General features: G+C 44.3%; 1 protein-coding gene across 1 annotated transcript in view; it reads right to left on the bottom strand.

Annotated features, from left to right (window-relative positions):
• MDN1 (midasin AAA ATPase 1) overlaps positions 1–16,324 on the bottom strand; it is a 695,825-nt gene that overhangs the window by 563,778 nt on the left and 115,723 nt on the right. Inside the window, exons 10-13 of the mRNA XM_063916985.1 lie at positions 15,678–15,868; positions 1,577–1,658; positions 1,386–1,481; positions 16–128 (exon numbers count right to left, since the gene is read on the bottom strand). Coding sequence (XP_063773055.1) covers positions 16–128; positions 1,386–1,481; positions 1,577–1,658; positions 15,678–15,868 — 482 coding nt within the window. The remainder of the gene's footprint in view (positions 1–15; positions 129–1,385; positions 1,482–1,576; positions 1,659–15,677; positions 15,869–16,324) is intronic.

Here is a 16,324-nt window from a genome sequence, read left to right on the forward strand (position 1 = left end):
TATAGGACAGCTCACCTATGAACACGAACGGCATCTGTTTGTTTTCTGAGCATTTCAACTCGCCCAACGGAAACATCCAGTTCTCTCACAGTAATCTCTGGTTTATAAAGTTGGCAATAGAATTCAGCCTGTAACAATATAAACACCAAGTTGTTTAAAACGTTACATTAAATATCCACTGGTGTCAAAAAATTTGAAGTGTGCCATTGTGTAGGTCACATCTAGCAATTTACTGTGATAAAAGTAAAACCTGAAGTTATTTGCACACAGCAGTAAAAGTGATGAGCATGGGGAGAGCACATGAAGAGACTAAGGGGTCTATTTACTAAGCCTTGGATGGAGATAAAGTGGAAGGTGACAAAGTACCAACCGATCATCTCCTAACTGCCATGCCACAGGCTGTGTTTGAAAAATGAGCCGATTGGCTCGTACTTTATCTTCATCCAAAGCTTAGTAAATAGAACCCTAAGCTAGCAACAGATGGATTGTGGTGAGCATTTATAACTACCTCAGGAAAGGAAAAGTTAAAAAAGTAGTGATGGACGAAGTAAATAGATTTATGTTGGTTTCATATTTCTAGCTCTGTTTAGAAAATTAAAAAATTAAAATCTCATTGATCACTATGGATAATAAAATTATTTATATTGTGTACCAATTCTTTCAATCGCACCACATTACAAAGGACATTTTTGTTACATTATGGTCAGAGAGGAAACCAAAACCCAATCAAGGTTGAATTTGACAGAAGGATTACGTGACTATACTGGTACTAAGTCCCCACTCTGATACCTTTCTATATAAATCAATAGTTGTGTGGAGCTCAAATGTAACGTTGAGTGTGCAGACTGGCACCCTAAATGAGAACAGTAGCTTATTGGTACAGGAGCTGAATAATAACAAAACCACAGCTATTCACTACAGAGCGCAAAGTGTTATATCAGATGACATCTCACCTGTTAGCTGTGGTCCCCTGCCCAGGGATCATAAGACATATGACAGCAAAAATAAAAAGTTTTTGATGCAAAGCATATATTCATGCGAATATAAAAGGTACACTACAAATCGACAAAAAGATGGTAGTATAGGGACACTTAAACCCAACTTGTGATAAGCCTCCCCACTCACACTAGTTGCCAGTTATGATGTGGCTCCATAAGGGACACAGTCTTTTCCAGTGCCAGTTAGCTGAGGTTGGACACAGTGCCCTGTGCCACAATTATGTACTAGTTGGTAGAGCAGCAAAGCATGATGGGGAAGTAAAAACACACACAAAATGCATTAAAACTATTTAAGTGATGCTAATCCTGCAAACTACAATGTTGTGGGAAGCATATCAAGTATGAGCATTGCTTTTAAGATGCTAGAATAACTTCACCACAGCTTACCTTTTGCTTAGAAATGTTCAATTTGCTTCCAATTACTTCAGCCATCTTAAGTCTCACCTGAGGTTTGGAAAGCATGGCTGTGAAGCAGTCAAGTGCCTGGCACACAAAAAAGCAGTATGTAGTCAGGTCTTTTATAATACTTCACATACAAATGCTAGAACAGTGACTAGGACACATTAAGCACATCATACCTCATGGAATATGTTTAAAGCAGTATTTGATGAGGAACCATCAAAACAATACACAATTCTGTTGCACCACTTCAGTAAGTCCCTATGGAGGGAAAGTACAAGCTGCATTTAAAACCATCAAATCAAAAATAGACATTTGCCCACATACAGTACTGAAACATTCATAGCTACAAAATGGCACACAAGCAAATACAGCTATACCAAGTATTGTCTTTCAATGTTGTCTAACAGAATGTCAATACAGGATAAGCTATTCTAAATGATTTGTCATTTGGATAGATCAATAAAGATTTTTTGTTTTGTTTTTAGGTCTAACCAGAGAGCTTTACTGTACGTAGCAGTCATATTTTGGTTAACTATTGACTATGCTGATAATTCTTACAGGAAGTAGGACAATTAGCACAGCTTCTAGGAGGAAATTAACTAGCAGACAAACCAGTATTTTAAGTTGCCCCATACCTCATCTGTTGTAAGAAACAGGTTTAGCACAGTTTACAGCAAAAACTCTGAATGCTGTATATAAACATATTCCAATAGGCTAAGAACAAAACGCGTCTGCTCAATTCTGTCCATGCGTGGCTAAAAAGTCAACTGATTCTGAAGCTTGAATCAGAGGATAAGCAGCAAGAAAGTCATGTGTATGTGTGGCTAGCTGAAGGCTATATGACATATTGGACAGAAATAGGGGCAATACAATCTACTAGATAAGGGTTGTATTACATTAATGTTATTATGGACATGTTTATAAGCATCAGAAGAGATGCTATTGTTTCAAGATCTCTTATTTTGTATACAGCACAAATTACTGCACAACAGTTTACAAAAAATCCATTCCACTTAGCTTAAAAAGTACAGTTATTGTCTATTACAGCTGGAGGGCCGCAGTTTGGACATGCCTGGTCTATTAGACCAGGAGTATTCAACATGCAACCCTTCAGCTGCTATGGGACTTCACATTCAAGCATGCCCTGCCACAGTTTTGCTATTAATGCATGCTAAAACTAACACGGCATGCTGATAAATGTAGTTCCACAGCAACTGGAGAGCCTCTGTTCGCTTTTCTTAACCTAAATAAGTCTGGACAAGCACATAATCCTCTCTGCTTCTGGTTGTTGGCAGAGTAAGGGTGTGTACACACTGTGTGCTATTTTCTTTCGATTTTGACTATATAGTCAAAATCGCAAGAAAAGTTAGTGCAGAACGCAAGGTGAAAGTCACCTTGCGATCCCGATTCGATCCCGATGCGCGGTCTCGCCAGGTCGGCATCGCAAGAAAAGATAGACTGTGCAGGCAAGTCAACCCTTGCAAGATCGGTGTACTATCTAGTTCATCTCACAATTCAATGACATCTCACATAAGCCAAAATCATAAGCACACAAAGTCCATATCTCAAGAAAAGTTAGTCAAAAACTGTGCTATCTGGGCTCCGGGGGGTTCAAGGGAAATCGCAAGTGAAAATCGGGCATAGCAAGGATCTCACCGTGTGTACATATAGGTCATTGGTGCGGCCTCATCTGGAATACTGTGTCCAGTTCTGGAGACCATATCTCCAGAAGGATATAAATACATTAGAGAGTGTACAAAGAAGGGCAACTAAAATGATGCATGGCCTACATCACAAAACTTACCCGGAAAGGCTAAAAGATCTTAACATGTATAGTTTGGAGGAGAGAAGGGAAAGGGGAGACATGATAGAAACTTTCAAATATACCAAAGGTTTTAACAAAGTTCAGGAGGGAAACATTTTTCAAAGGAAGAGAAGTATTAGAACTCGAGGACATACACTGAAACTGGAGGGAGGCAGGTTCAGGGGAAATTTAAGGAAAAATTATTTCACAGAAAGGGTAGTGGATAAGTGGAATAGCCTCCCACCAGAGGTGGTAGAGGCTAAGACTGTAGAGCAATTTAAACATGCTTGGGATAGGCATTTGAATATCCTTACAAAGAATTAAGATTCAAAAAGGGTTGCGATTACCTAAAGGATAAAAAAAATGGGCAGACTAGATGGGCCAAGTGGTTTTTATCTGCCATCAAATTCTATGTTTCTATGTAAGTTCACATGTATCATGTCAGATATAATTATATACACAAGGGGTATTTTTTAAGAACAATTCTGTTTAGTTTATACTTCTCTATATGTTTGAGAGAAAATATCCCGCACCTGAACTGCTGATAATTAATTTTAGTGTTGGAGATTATATGTTGAATTCTTAATGTACATAACATATGTGCATAAAAACATCGGTGCTACCCACTAATCCAAAAGGATACAGAAGAAAAGAATTGCAGCGGGGATCAGTTTTGTTTGGGTGAATTCAATCCCACTTATAAGTACATGTCTGTGATGTTTATTGAATTTCATAAATTTATTGCTGAATATATATTTTCAACCATAAGTTACCAATACCCACGTGGAATACTTCCTTTAGTTTAATTTCACATACAGTAAAATCTTTATTAGACAGATCTCTGTCTTGTGTACAAAATAAAAATATTGTTAAAACCAAATCGTGTGCCGCCTTTTATTGCTTGTATAACCAATATACTCTTATGATGAGTGTAGATGTTTAAAGCTCCAAATATTTACGTATATCTCTTACGAATATTAATATATTATTGTCCTTGCCATAAATTTCTGTACATGATGCGTAACTGTACCTATATCCGAATGGTATATTATATGAAATTCTGGATATAATCCATATTGCTCTCAAAAAATTATTGGAAAAAAGGGAAAGAAGGAGTGAATATAGAGTTGGTATTTCTGTCACAGCCTTGGTGTTTATAATGTATCTACTCACTTTATTTTACTGGCAACAATTAGCTTATATTTTGTATTGCTTTATATACAGAGACTGGTAACAAATGTTGCTATATGAGTTTCCATTGGAATTCTTGGCAGTCTGCCCTTATTTCTATACTGCAGACATTAAGCAAGCATTACACAAGCTAAAAATGTGGTTGTTTATCATTTTTACCCCAAATATTTATTATCTCAATCTGTGCCCCCAAGTTGATCACTGCCTGGCACAGATATATAGAATTGCACAAATATAGTTGCTGATAATATCCACCAACAGGGGAAGTACGTCCTAAGTAATATACCAATCAATTCATATGTATTATATTTTATGTTCCAGTCTATATCCAGATATATCCTGTCCTATGCTCTTACACGCAATATTCTATGATTTCCCATGGACTATGTGTCAGTTATACATATACCAGGACACCTATCCTCATTTTTCGATATCAGTATCATACCGCCGTGTGTCCCCCGTGTGGGCACTGTATATGATAATTACTACAGGAACTCGTGCCTGTTATGATTCAAATAGATAGTAATATGTTGGAGTCAGCAGTTAATATATATTGCTCGAACTGGGAATATGCTATCCATACTTCTCATAGATATACTGTCATGCGCAATAATACATATCAGAAGTTATCAATATGTCAACGAGTAGCACATTTTATATATGTATATGTGTGTCACACCATGCTTCCTATCACTAAATCTCCTCCTAACCCTAGGCGGCATACAGGTAAGCAGTATGAGGCAAGTCAATTACGAGCTGTTAAACATTAACATAGCACTGGCGGCACACGGCCAACCAATGCGCATTTCGCTCTATGGTAGAGCTTCCTCTGGGTTCCTTTGGACTTTTTGTATTTGTTGGGCCGAAAGGACTGCATGTGAGAGTGATGTGTCTTATTTGCCGCTGCAGGAGCATAAGGCAAAAATGTCGACTTACCTGCGGTAGCTGCCGAGACTAATGCATCCAGCCCATCACCAAATAAGGCCTCACCTTTATATGGGAGAGCCTCCATATTCTTTTTGGAATCTGCATCCGCGTTCCACAACGCCCGCCTAGCCGATACTGCCATGGTAGCGGCTGTTGAACCGAAGAGTCCAATATCCTTCATCGCTTCTAGCATGTATGCGGCCGCGTTTTTGATATTACTTAACTTTAGGAGTATCTCATCTTTATCAATCGTGTCAATTTCTGATGACAAGTTGTCTGACCATTTTTCAATAGCACGACTCACCCATGCGCAAGCAATTGTGGGCCTGAGCAGCGTACCATTGGCAACATAACTGGATTTTAATGTAGTCTCCATTTTGCGGTCTGCCGGCTCCTTTAGCGAAGCTGTCCCAGGTGCAGGGAGAATCACCTTCTTTGTCAATCTAGACAGGGCACTGTCTAACACCGGGGGTGACTCCCATTTTTTTTTGTCCTCTAAAGGAAAGGGATAAGCCATCTGAATCCTTTTGGGAATGCGAAATTTCTTTTCAGGATTCACCCACACCCCTTCAAAAAGAGTATTTAGCTCGTGGGAAGGAGGGAAAACCACCTTAGATTTCTTTTCTTTATAGAAATAGGCTCTCTCATGAGGTACAGGAGGTGCTTCAGTAACTTCCAAAACTTCCCTTATAGCTACAATCATATAGTGTATATTTTTCACCAATTTATGATCTACTTCCCTGGAGTCACTATCGTCGACACAGGAGTCCGTGTCGGTATCAGTATTTACAATATTTGCAAACTGTCTTTTATGTGACCCAAAGGGGTCGCATGCGGATGGGAGAACAGAACCTTGAAAAATCACATCTTCCACAGATTTTCTCCAGCATTCTGCCTGAGATTCAGACTTATCTAATCTCCTATTGATATGATGCACACTATCACGTATTTCTTTCACCCATGCAGGCTCTTGGTGTGCCGGCAGCGCCACCACATTACAACTCTGTGTCCCTAAAATGGCATCCTCAGGGGAAGAACTCCATGTCTCAGACATGTCACACTCGTGTACACACACACACAGACACAGACACTCTGCGACTTATAGGGGCAGACCCACAGTAAAATCTGTCAGAAGGACACAGTTAGGAGAAGCCAGTACACAACGTCTGTGAACACAAAAATAAGATTTTACTTACCGATAAATCTATTTCTCGGAGTCCGTAGTGGATGCTGGGGTTCCTGAAAGGACCATGGGGAATAGCGGCTCCGCAGGAGACAGGGCACAAAAAGTAAAGCTTTTCCAGATCAGGTGGTGTGCACTGGCTCCTCCCCCTATGACCCTCCTCCAGACTCCAGTTAGGTACTGTGCCCGGACGAGCGTACACAATAAGGGAGGATTTTGAATCCCGGGTAAGACTCATACCAGCCACACCAATCACACCGTACAACCTGTGATCTAAACCCAGTTAACAGTATGATAACAGCGGAGCCTCTGAAAGATGGCTTCCTTCAACAATAACCCGAATTAGTTAACAATAACTATGTACAATTTATGCAGATAATCCGCACTTGGGATGGGCGCCCAGCATCCACTACGGACTCCGAGAAATAGATTTATCGGTAAGTAAAATCTTATTTTCTCTATCGTCCTAGTGGATGCTGGGGTTCCTGAAAGGACCATGGGGATTATACCAAAGCTCCCAAACGGGCGGGAGAGTGCGGATGACTCTGCAGCACCGAATGAGAGAACTCCAGGTCCTCCTTAGCCAGAGTATCAAATTTGTAAAATTTTACAAACGTGTTCTCCCCTGACCACGTAGCTGCTCGGCAAAGTTGTAATGCCGAGACCCCTCGGGCAGCCGCCCAAGATGAGCCCACCTTCCTTGTGGAGTGGGCCTTTACAGATTTAGGCTGTGGCAGGCCTGCCACAGAATGTGCAAGTTGGATTGTGCTACAGATCCAACGAGCAATCGTCTGCTTAGACGCAGGAGCACCCATCTTGTTGGGTGCATACAATATAAACAACGAGTCAGATTTTCTGACTCCAGCTGTCCTTGCAATATATATTTTTAATGCTCTGACAACGTCCAGTAACTTGGAGTCCTCCAAGTCACTTGTAGCCGCAGGCACTACAATAGGCTGGTTCAGATGAAATGCTGACACCACCTTAGGGAGAAAATGCGGACGAGTCCGCAGTTCTGCCCTGTCCGAATGGAAAATCAGATATGGGCTTTTGTAAGATAAAGCTGCCAATTCTGATACTCTCCTGGCAGAAGCCAGGGCTAGAAGCATGGTCACTTTCCAAGTGAGATATTTCAAATCCACCTTTTTTAGTGGTTCAAACCAATGAGATTTTAGAAAGTCCAAAACCACATTGAGATCCCACGGTGCCACTGGAGGCACCACAGGAGGCTGTATATGCAGCACTCCCTTAACAAAGGTCTGGACTTCAGGGACTGAAGCCAATTCTTTTTGAAAGAAAATCGACAGGGCCGAAATTTGAACCTTAATAGATCCCAATTTGAGACCCATAGACAATCCTGATTGCAGGAAATGTAGGAATCGACCCAGTTGAAATTCCTCCGTCGGAGCACTCCGATCTTCGCACCACGCAACATATTTTCGCCAAATTCGGTGATAATGTTGCACGGTTACTTCCTTCCTTGCTTTAATCAAAGTAGGAATGACTTCTTCCGGCATGCCTTTTTCCTTTAGGATCCGGCGTTCAACCGCCATGCCGTCAAACGCAGCCGCGGTAAGTCTTGAAACAGACAGGGACCCTGCTGAAGCAAGTCCCTCCTTAGAGGTAGAGGCCACGGATTTTCCGTGATCATCTCTTGAAGTTCCGGGTACCAAGTCCTTCTTGGCCAATCCGGAACCACTAGTATCGTTCTTACGCCTCTTTGCCGTATAATTCTCAATACTTTTGGTATGAGAGGCAGAGGAGGAAACACATACACCGACTGGTACACCCAAGGCGTTACCAGCGCGTCCACAGCTATTGCCTGCGGATCTCTTGACCTGGCGCAATACCTGTCCAGTTTTTTGTTGAGGCGAGACGCCATCATGTCCACCATTGGTCTTTCCCAACGGGTTACCAGCATGTGGAAGACTTCCGGATGAAGTCCCCACTCTCCCGGGTGAAGATCGTGTCTGCTGAGGAAGTCTGCTTCCCAGTTGTCCACTCCCGGGATGAACACTGCTGACAGTGCTATCACATGATTCTCTGCCCAGCGAAGAATCCTTGCAGCTTCTGCCATTGCACTCCTGCTTCTTGTGCCGCCCTGTCTGTTCACATGGGCGACTGCCGTGATGTTGTCCGACTGGATCAACACCGGTTTTCCCTGAAGCAGAGGTTCTGCCTGGCTTAGAGCATTGTATATTGCTCTTAGTTCCAGAATGTTTATGTGAAGAGACGTTTCCAGACTCGTCCATACTCCCTGGAAGTTTCTTCCTTGTGTGACTGCTCCCCAGCCTCTCAGGCTGGCGTCCGTGGTCACCAGGATCCAATCCTGTATGCCGAATCTGCGGCCCTCCAATAGATGAGGACTCTGCAACCACCACAGAAGAGACACCCTTGTCCTTGGAGACAGGGTTATCCGTAGGTGCATCTGAAGATGCGACCCTGACCATTTGTCCAACAGATCCCTTTGGAAAATTCTTGCGTGGAATCTGCCGAATGGAATTGCTTCGTAAGAAGCCACCATTTTTCCCAGGACTCTTGTGCATTGATGTACAGACACCTTTCCTGGTTTTAGGAGGTTCCTGACAAGCTCGGATAACTCCTTGGCTTTTTCCTCCGGGAGAAAAACCTTTTTCTGAACCGTGTCCAGAATCATCCCTAGGAACAGCAGCCGAGTTGTCGGCATTAACTGGGATTTTGGAATATTCAGAATCCACCCGTGCTGTTTTAGCACTTCTTGAGACAGTGCTAATCCCATCTCTAGCTGTTCTCTGGACCTTGCCCTTATTAGGAGATCGTCCAAGTATGGGATAATTAATATGCCTTTTCTTCGAAGAAGAATCATCATCTCGGCCATTACCTTTGTAAAGATCCGAGGTGCCGTGGACAATCCGAACGGCAGCGTCTGAAACTGATAGTGACAGTTTTGTACAACGAACCTGAGGTACCCCTGGTGTGAGGGGTAAATTGGAACGTGGAGATACGCATCCTTGATGTCCAAGGATACCATAAGTCCCCCTCTTCCAGGTTCGCTATCACTGCTCTGAGTGACTCCATCTTGAACTTGAACTTCTTTATGTACAGGTTCAAGGACTTCAGATTTAGAATAGGCCTTACCGAGCCATCCGGCTTCGGTACCACAAAAAGAGTGGAATAATACCCCTTCCCTTGTTGTAGAAGAGGTACCTTGACTATCACCTGCTGAGAGTACAGCTTGTGAATGGCTTCCAAAACCGTCTCCCTTTCGGAGGGGGACGTTGGTAAAGCAGACTTCAGGAAACGGCGAGGTGGATCTGTCTCTAATTCCAACCTGTACCCTTGAGATATTATCTGCAGGATCCAGGGATCTACCTGCGAGTGAGCACACTGCGCGCTGTAATTTTTGAGACGACCGCCCACCGTCCCCGAGTCCGCTTGAGAAGCCCCAGCGTCATGCTGAGGCTTTTGTAGAAGCCGGGGAGGGCTTCTGTTCCTGGGAAGGAGCTGCGTGTTGCTGTCTCTTCCCTCGACCTCTGCCTCGTGGCAGATATGAATAGCCCTTTGCTCTCTTATTTTTAAAGGAACGAAAGGGCTGCGGTTGAAAAGTCGGTGCCTTTTTATGTTGGGGAGTGACTTGAGGTAGAAAGGTGGATTTCCCGGCTGTAGCCGTGGCCACCAAATCTGATAGACCGACTCCAAATAACTCCTCCCCTTTATACGGCAAAACTTCCATATGCCGTTTTGAATCCGCATCGCCTGTCCACTGTCGCGTCCATAAAGCTCTTCTGGCCGAAATGGACATAGCACTTACCCGTGATGCCAGTGTGCAGATATCCCTCTGTGCATCACGCATATAAAGAAATGCATCCTTTATTTGTTCTAACGACAGTAAAATATTGTCCCTGTCCAGGGTATCAATATTTTCAATCAGGGACTCTGACCAAACTACCCCAGCACTGCACATCCAGGCAGTCGCTACAGCTGGTCGTAGTATAACACCTGCATGTGTGTATATACTTTTTTGGATATTTTCCATCCTCCTATCTGATGGATCTTTAAGTGCGGCCGTCTCAGGAGAGGGTAACGCCACTTGTTTAGATAAGCGTGTTAGCGCCTTGTCCACCCTAGGAGGTGTTTCCCAGCGCTCCCTAACCTCTGGCGGGAAAGGGTATAATGCCAATAATTTCTTTGAAATTATCAGCTTTTTATCAGGGGCAACCCACGCTTCATTACACACGTCATTTAATTCTTCTGATTCAGGAAAAACTATAGGTAGTTTTTTCACACCCCACATAATACCCTGTTTAGTGGTACCTGTAGTATCAGCTAAATGTAACGCCTCCTTCATTGCCAAAATCATATAACGTGTGGCCCTACTGGAAAATACGGTTGATTCGTCACCGTCACCACTGGAGTCAGTGCCTGTGTCTGGGTCTGTGTCGACCGACTGAGGCAAAGGGCGTTTCACAGCCCCTGACGGTGTTTGAGTCGCCTGGACAGGCACTAATTGATTGTCCGGCCGCCTCATGTCGTCAAACGACTGCTTTAGCGTGTTGACACTATCCCGTAGTTCCATAAATAAAGGCATCCATTCTGGTGTCGACTCCCTAGGGGGTGACATCCTCATATTTGGCAATTGCTCCGCCTCCACACCAATATCGTCCTCATACATGTCGACACACACGTACCGACACACAGCAGACACACAGGGAATGCTCCTAACGAAGACAGGACCCACTAGCCCTTTGGGGAGACAGAGGGAGAGTTTGCCAGCACACACCAAAAGCGCTATATATATATATATCAGGGATAGCCTTATAATAAGTGCTCCCTTATAGCTGCTTTGTTATATCAAAATATCGCCATAAATTTGCCCCCCCCTCTCTGTTTTACCCTGTTTCTGTAGTGCAGTGCAGGGGAGAGACTTGGGAGCCGTCCTGACCAGCGGAGCTGTGAGAGGAAATGGCGCCGTGTGCTGAGGAGATAGGCCCCGCCCCTTTTCTGGCGGGCTCGTCTCCCACTATTTAGAGAAATCAGGCAGGGGTTAAATATCTCCATATAGCCTCTAGGGGCTATATGTGAGGTATTTTTAGCCTTTATATAGGTTACATTTGCCTCCCAGGGCGCCCCCCCCCCCAGCGCCCTGCACCCTCAGTGACCGCGTGTGAAGTGTGCCGAGAGGAAAATGGCGCACAGCTGCAGTGCTGTGCGCTACCTTTAGAAGACTGCAGGAGTCTTCAGCCGCCGATTCTGGACCTCTTCTGACTTCAGCATCTGCAAGGGGGCCGGCGGCGCGGCTCCGGTGACCATCCAGGCTGTACCTGTGATCGTCCCTCTGGAGCTTGATGTCCAGTAGCCAAGAAGCCAATCCATCCTGCACGCAGGTGAGTTGACTCCTTCTCCCCTCAGTCCCTCGCTGCAGTGATCCTGTTGCCAGCAGGAATCACTGTAAAATAAAAAACCTAGCTAAACTTTTTCTAAGCAGCTCTTTAGGAGAGCCACCTAGATTGCACCCTTCTCGGCCGGGCACAAAAATCTAACTGGAGTCTGGAGGAGGGTCATAGGGGGAGGAGCCAGTGCACACCACCTGATCTGGAAAAGCTTTACTTTTTGTGCCCTGTCTCCTGCGGAGCCGCTATTCCCCATGGTCCTTTCAGGAACCCCAGCATCCACTAGGACGATAGAGAAATGCCCACTGACACAAGCGCTTTTTGTAATGTAAATACACCCTGTAAAGCACCAAATTCACTGTGCCCCCCCCGCCTTGTTTTGAACCCTGATACTTGTATTCAGTAGTGGAGGAGGACCAGCATTGTCTCTGCAGCTGAGGAGAGAAAATGGCGCTGAACAGTGTGCTGGCAGACTGAGGAGGAAGCTCCGAGCCCGCAAAGGCGAGTTTCCCCTCAGAGATGTTTCACATATTTATACTGGCAGGGGTAGGGCTGTGCCTTGGCATCTTATGCCTCCTGTTACCCAGTTTACAAGGTTATTTGCTGCCCAGGGCGGTGCCCCCCCCTGCAGTGCCTGTGTATGTATGGGCAGCAATTGCGCGCTGCGCTCCCGCCAGCCGCGCCGTACCTTTAGCAGTCACTATCTTGATTGAAGATAGATCTTCTAACACTCACCTGTCTTCTGACTTCTGGCTCTGTGAGGGGGGTGACGGCGTGCTGTGGGAGTGAGCATCTAGACACGGCTAGCGTTCAGTACCCTTCAGGAGCTAATGGTGTCCTGTCAGCCAGAAGCAGAGCCATGAAACTCTTTAGGAAGTTGGTTCCTACTTCTGCCCCCTCAGTCCCACGAAGCAGAGAGACTGTTGCCAGCAGTTCTCCCTGAAAATAAAAAACCTAACATAAGTCTTTTCAGAGAAACTCAGTAGAGCTCCCCTGGAGTGCATCCAGTCTGCCTGGACACATTTCTAAAACCGAGGTCTGGAGGAGCGGCATAAAGGGAGGAGCCAGTTCACACCCTTTGAAAAGTCTTAAAGTGCCCATGGCTCCTGCGGAATCGTCTATACCCCGTGGTCATGAAGTGGACCCCCAGCATCCTCTAGGACGTATGAGAAAAGGAAGTGATAAACCAGTGATATGTGCAAGGTGATAAAGGCACTAGCCAGTCAGCTCCATTATGTAAATTAACAGTTAGGATCTGATTGGCCGGTGCCTTTATCACCTTTCACATATCACTGGTTTATCACTTCCCTATGCCTTCTCCAGGTTAATACATCTGCCCCTGAGAACCATATAGGTAACAGAACAGAAGAAAAGGAATACACAACAGTGGCAAAACCAAGAATAACAGGTAAACACAACCATGCAAACAACCACCAGGCAGGTGAAAGAGCTGGGAGGGCGTACAGTGGTCCTTGTGTATCAGAGAAACTGATTTATTGGTACAGTATGTACCAAAATCTTATGATCCAGAATGGTTGCAGGTGGAGGTCTGGCGTTGGCTGAACACGCCTGACGGATTGCCATGCGGATCCAGCTGGTGAACGTATGCTTTTAGGCTGGCAAACCCTTTCCAGGCAACATTATAGAGAACAAACAAGGCATCAGTCTTGCACAACGGTATCGGATGGGTTAAGTAAATGCAAGGAGCCCAAACCACATTCAGGGAAGGGCGAGATCAAGGGTCTCCTGCCAAGACCGGAACCACAAATCAGCCGATTCACGTGGAAAGCGGAAACCACTTTAGGCAAAAAGGAGCCGATGTACGGAGCTCCGCCCCATCATCATAGAAGATAAGGAATGGCAGCTAACACATCAAGGTTCCTAACTCAGAAACTCTGTGAGCTGAAGACAAGGTCAGCAGAAGGACCGCCTCCGAGACAAACTGGAGAAGACATCCTTAAGGGGCAAAAAAAAAAGGAAGATTACAAAAATCCAGAAACACGTTTAAGTCTCACTGGGTCGTGTGCGGAACAAAAGGCAGCTGGGCCCGTAGAACACCCTGGAGGAAGGTCTGAACCACAGACAGGAGGGACAAAATGCAGCTGAATCAAAATAGACTAAGCGGAAACCTGGACCTTTAAGGAACCTAAACACAGACCAGTATCCAGGTCAGCCTGGAGGAATTGCAGGAACTGCTGAAGGTGAAATGACGCCATGTAGAATCCCCTACCTTCACACAATGAAACATATGAATGCCATACACGGTCGTAGTGGGCAGCTGTGACCCGTTTCCGGGCACAAAGCACAGTGGGAATGACAGACTCCAGAATGCCCCTGCGCCTTAAGATACCGGCCTTAAAAGTCACCATGTTAAACTCAGCTGCTGTGAATCGGGGTAAACGAACGGATCTTGCTGTAGGAGATCCAGATGAGGAGGCAATAACCACAGAATGTCTGAGAGTAGCATGTGAAGATAAGAAAATCATGCCAATCGAGGCCACCTAGATGACCAAGGCGGATTCGTGCTTAATACGCTTGAGCACTCGAGGAGGAAAAGGAAGGGGAAAAAGACGGAAATGGACAGATAAGGCTGTACTGTCAAGGAATTGTCAAATTGACCTGTAGCTGAAACAGGTCCTGATGTAAGGCCAATTCTCCTGGATGGAAATTCTGACAATCGAGGTAGTCTGCTTCCCAGTTGTCCACTCCCGGAATGAACACTGCCGAGACATTCACATCCTGAGGCTCAGACCATCTGAGGATCCAAGCAACCTTATGCATGGCCATGCAGCTTCGGGTGCCTCATTGGCAATTGATGCAGGTTACGGCTGTCGCACTGTCCGACTAAAGTCATACTGCCCTTGCCCAGAGCAGCTGAAAAAGTTAAAGCCACAAGACCAAGATATTATTACACTCCATTGATCTGCTCTGCCAAAAGACGCAGCCATAACCTACGTTAGTCAGACTTCAACTGTTCCAAATGGAGTTCTAATCACTGCTCCATAGCCTTAGTAATGCAAGCTGTCACTGGCATATATCCAAGTGCTACTGCAGCAGGGGGTATATTTACTAAAGTGCAGGTTCTTAGAAGTGGAAATGCTGCCCACAGCAACCAATCAGTCTAATTAAAATTTATGTAGCACATCCAAAAAGATAAAAGCTAGATTCAGACTGGTTGCTAAGGGAAATATCTCCACTTCTTAAAAAAAAAAAAAAAAGTGCTTCAGTAAATATACCCATATGAGCTGAAATGGCAGAAGTACAGAGTCATGCCACTGGTCTATCACCTTTGGCAGCGTTTAGTCGTACTTTTGCATGCCAAAGAAAACCGTAGTGGAATAAATTATTTCTTATCCAGCCTAGCCGAAAAGCTTACATAAAAGAGAAGCGGATGGAAGACAGACAAGCCTTCTCCTTTACTCTAAAGTTATGTAGACACCTAGAACAGGTGAAATAGGTAAGAGACTTCCCTGCTGCATCCTAAAGATGGGCATACAACAATTACTGTACAACAATCAACTACTCAGCTTTAGTTAAAAATGTGTCTACCTTTTATGTGGCAATCATTTGCATGTTGAACTTTTGACCCTGTCAACCATATGGTGTTGACTTAATAACCATTTATCTAGACAATGTCGATATTTTAAGCCACACCCTTCACACTGATGATTAAAGTCTTCTGCAGTGACAAACAAATTTACCTACAGTATTAATTGCACGTTTCATGGGTTTTATTGGAAAAGTATAATCATTACTGTTTAGAAACCTTACATGAGAATATTACTGAGGTATAACGATATTACCTTAATGACAAACCTCTCCCTTCAAGACTAGGTCGCCTGTCTCTTTTTAGGTCTTCAGGACCCGGGGCTTCTAGTGGAGCATCAGATCTAATGATCGACAAAGACTGATGCTTATCTCCTGTAAGTTGAATGTATATGTCCAGTAACCTATCAGTTACCAGGTCCAAGCTAGGGTAGAGTGTCTGAATCACCTTTAAAGGAAGGAGATAGTCAAAGTTATGTTATTTTTCTATACAAGCAAACTTACATTATTTTAAGGAGTACAATAACATTTTGAAAGAATTTTAGAAAAAGATAACAAAAAAAATAATATTCTTGAAGCCAGTCTACTGCCAAGGTCGCATGGGATGCGACTGCAGCAAGCTGGGCGTTTGCCGATACAATCACATCCCGTGTGACCATGCAGTTTCCATCCATCCTCCGGCTGATAATGAGGAATTATGTTCTGCACATGTGCAGAATGGATTTCCCCTTGCTGCTGGTGCAGAGGTAGTGGTCTATAACTTGAGATATCACTACTTTCAGATACATGCACCAGTGACTTAGTTGCCTTTTAAAGCATCCTTAGGCTGACCTCTGCAGAAACAGCACATTGTGGTCCTAGCACTGAACTGAAATCACCCCCAATAGGTTTGTTAATACTAGTA

Source organism: Pseudophryne corroboree, chromosome 4, assembly GCF_028390025.1.
Source record: "Pseudophryne corroboree isolate aPseCor3 chromosome 4, aPseCor3.hap2, whole genome shotgun sequence".
Lineage (NCBI taxonomy): Eukaryota > Metazoa > Chordata > Amphibia > Anura > Myobatrachidae > Pseudophryne > Pseudophryne corroboree.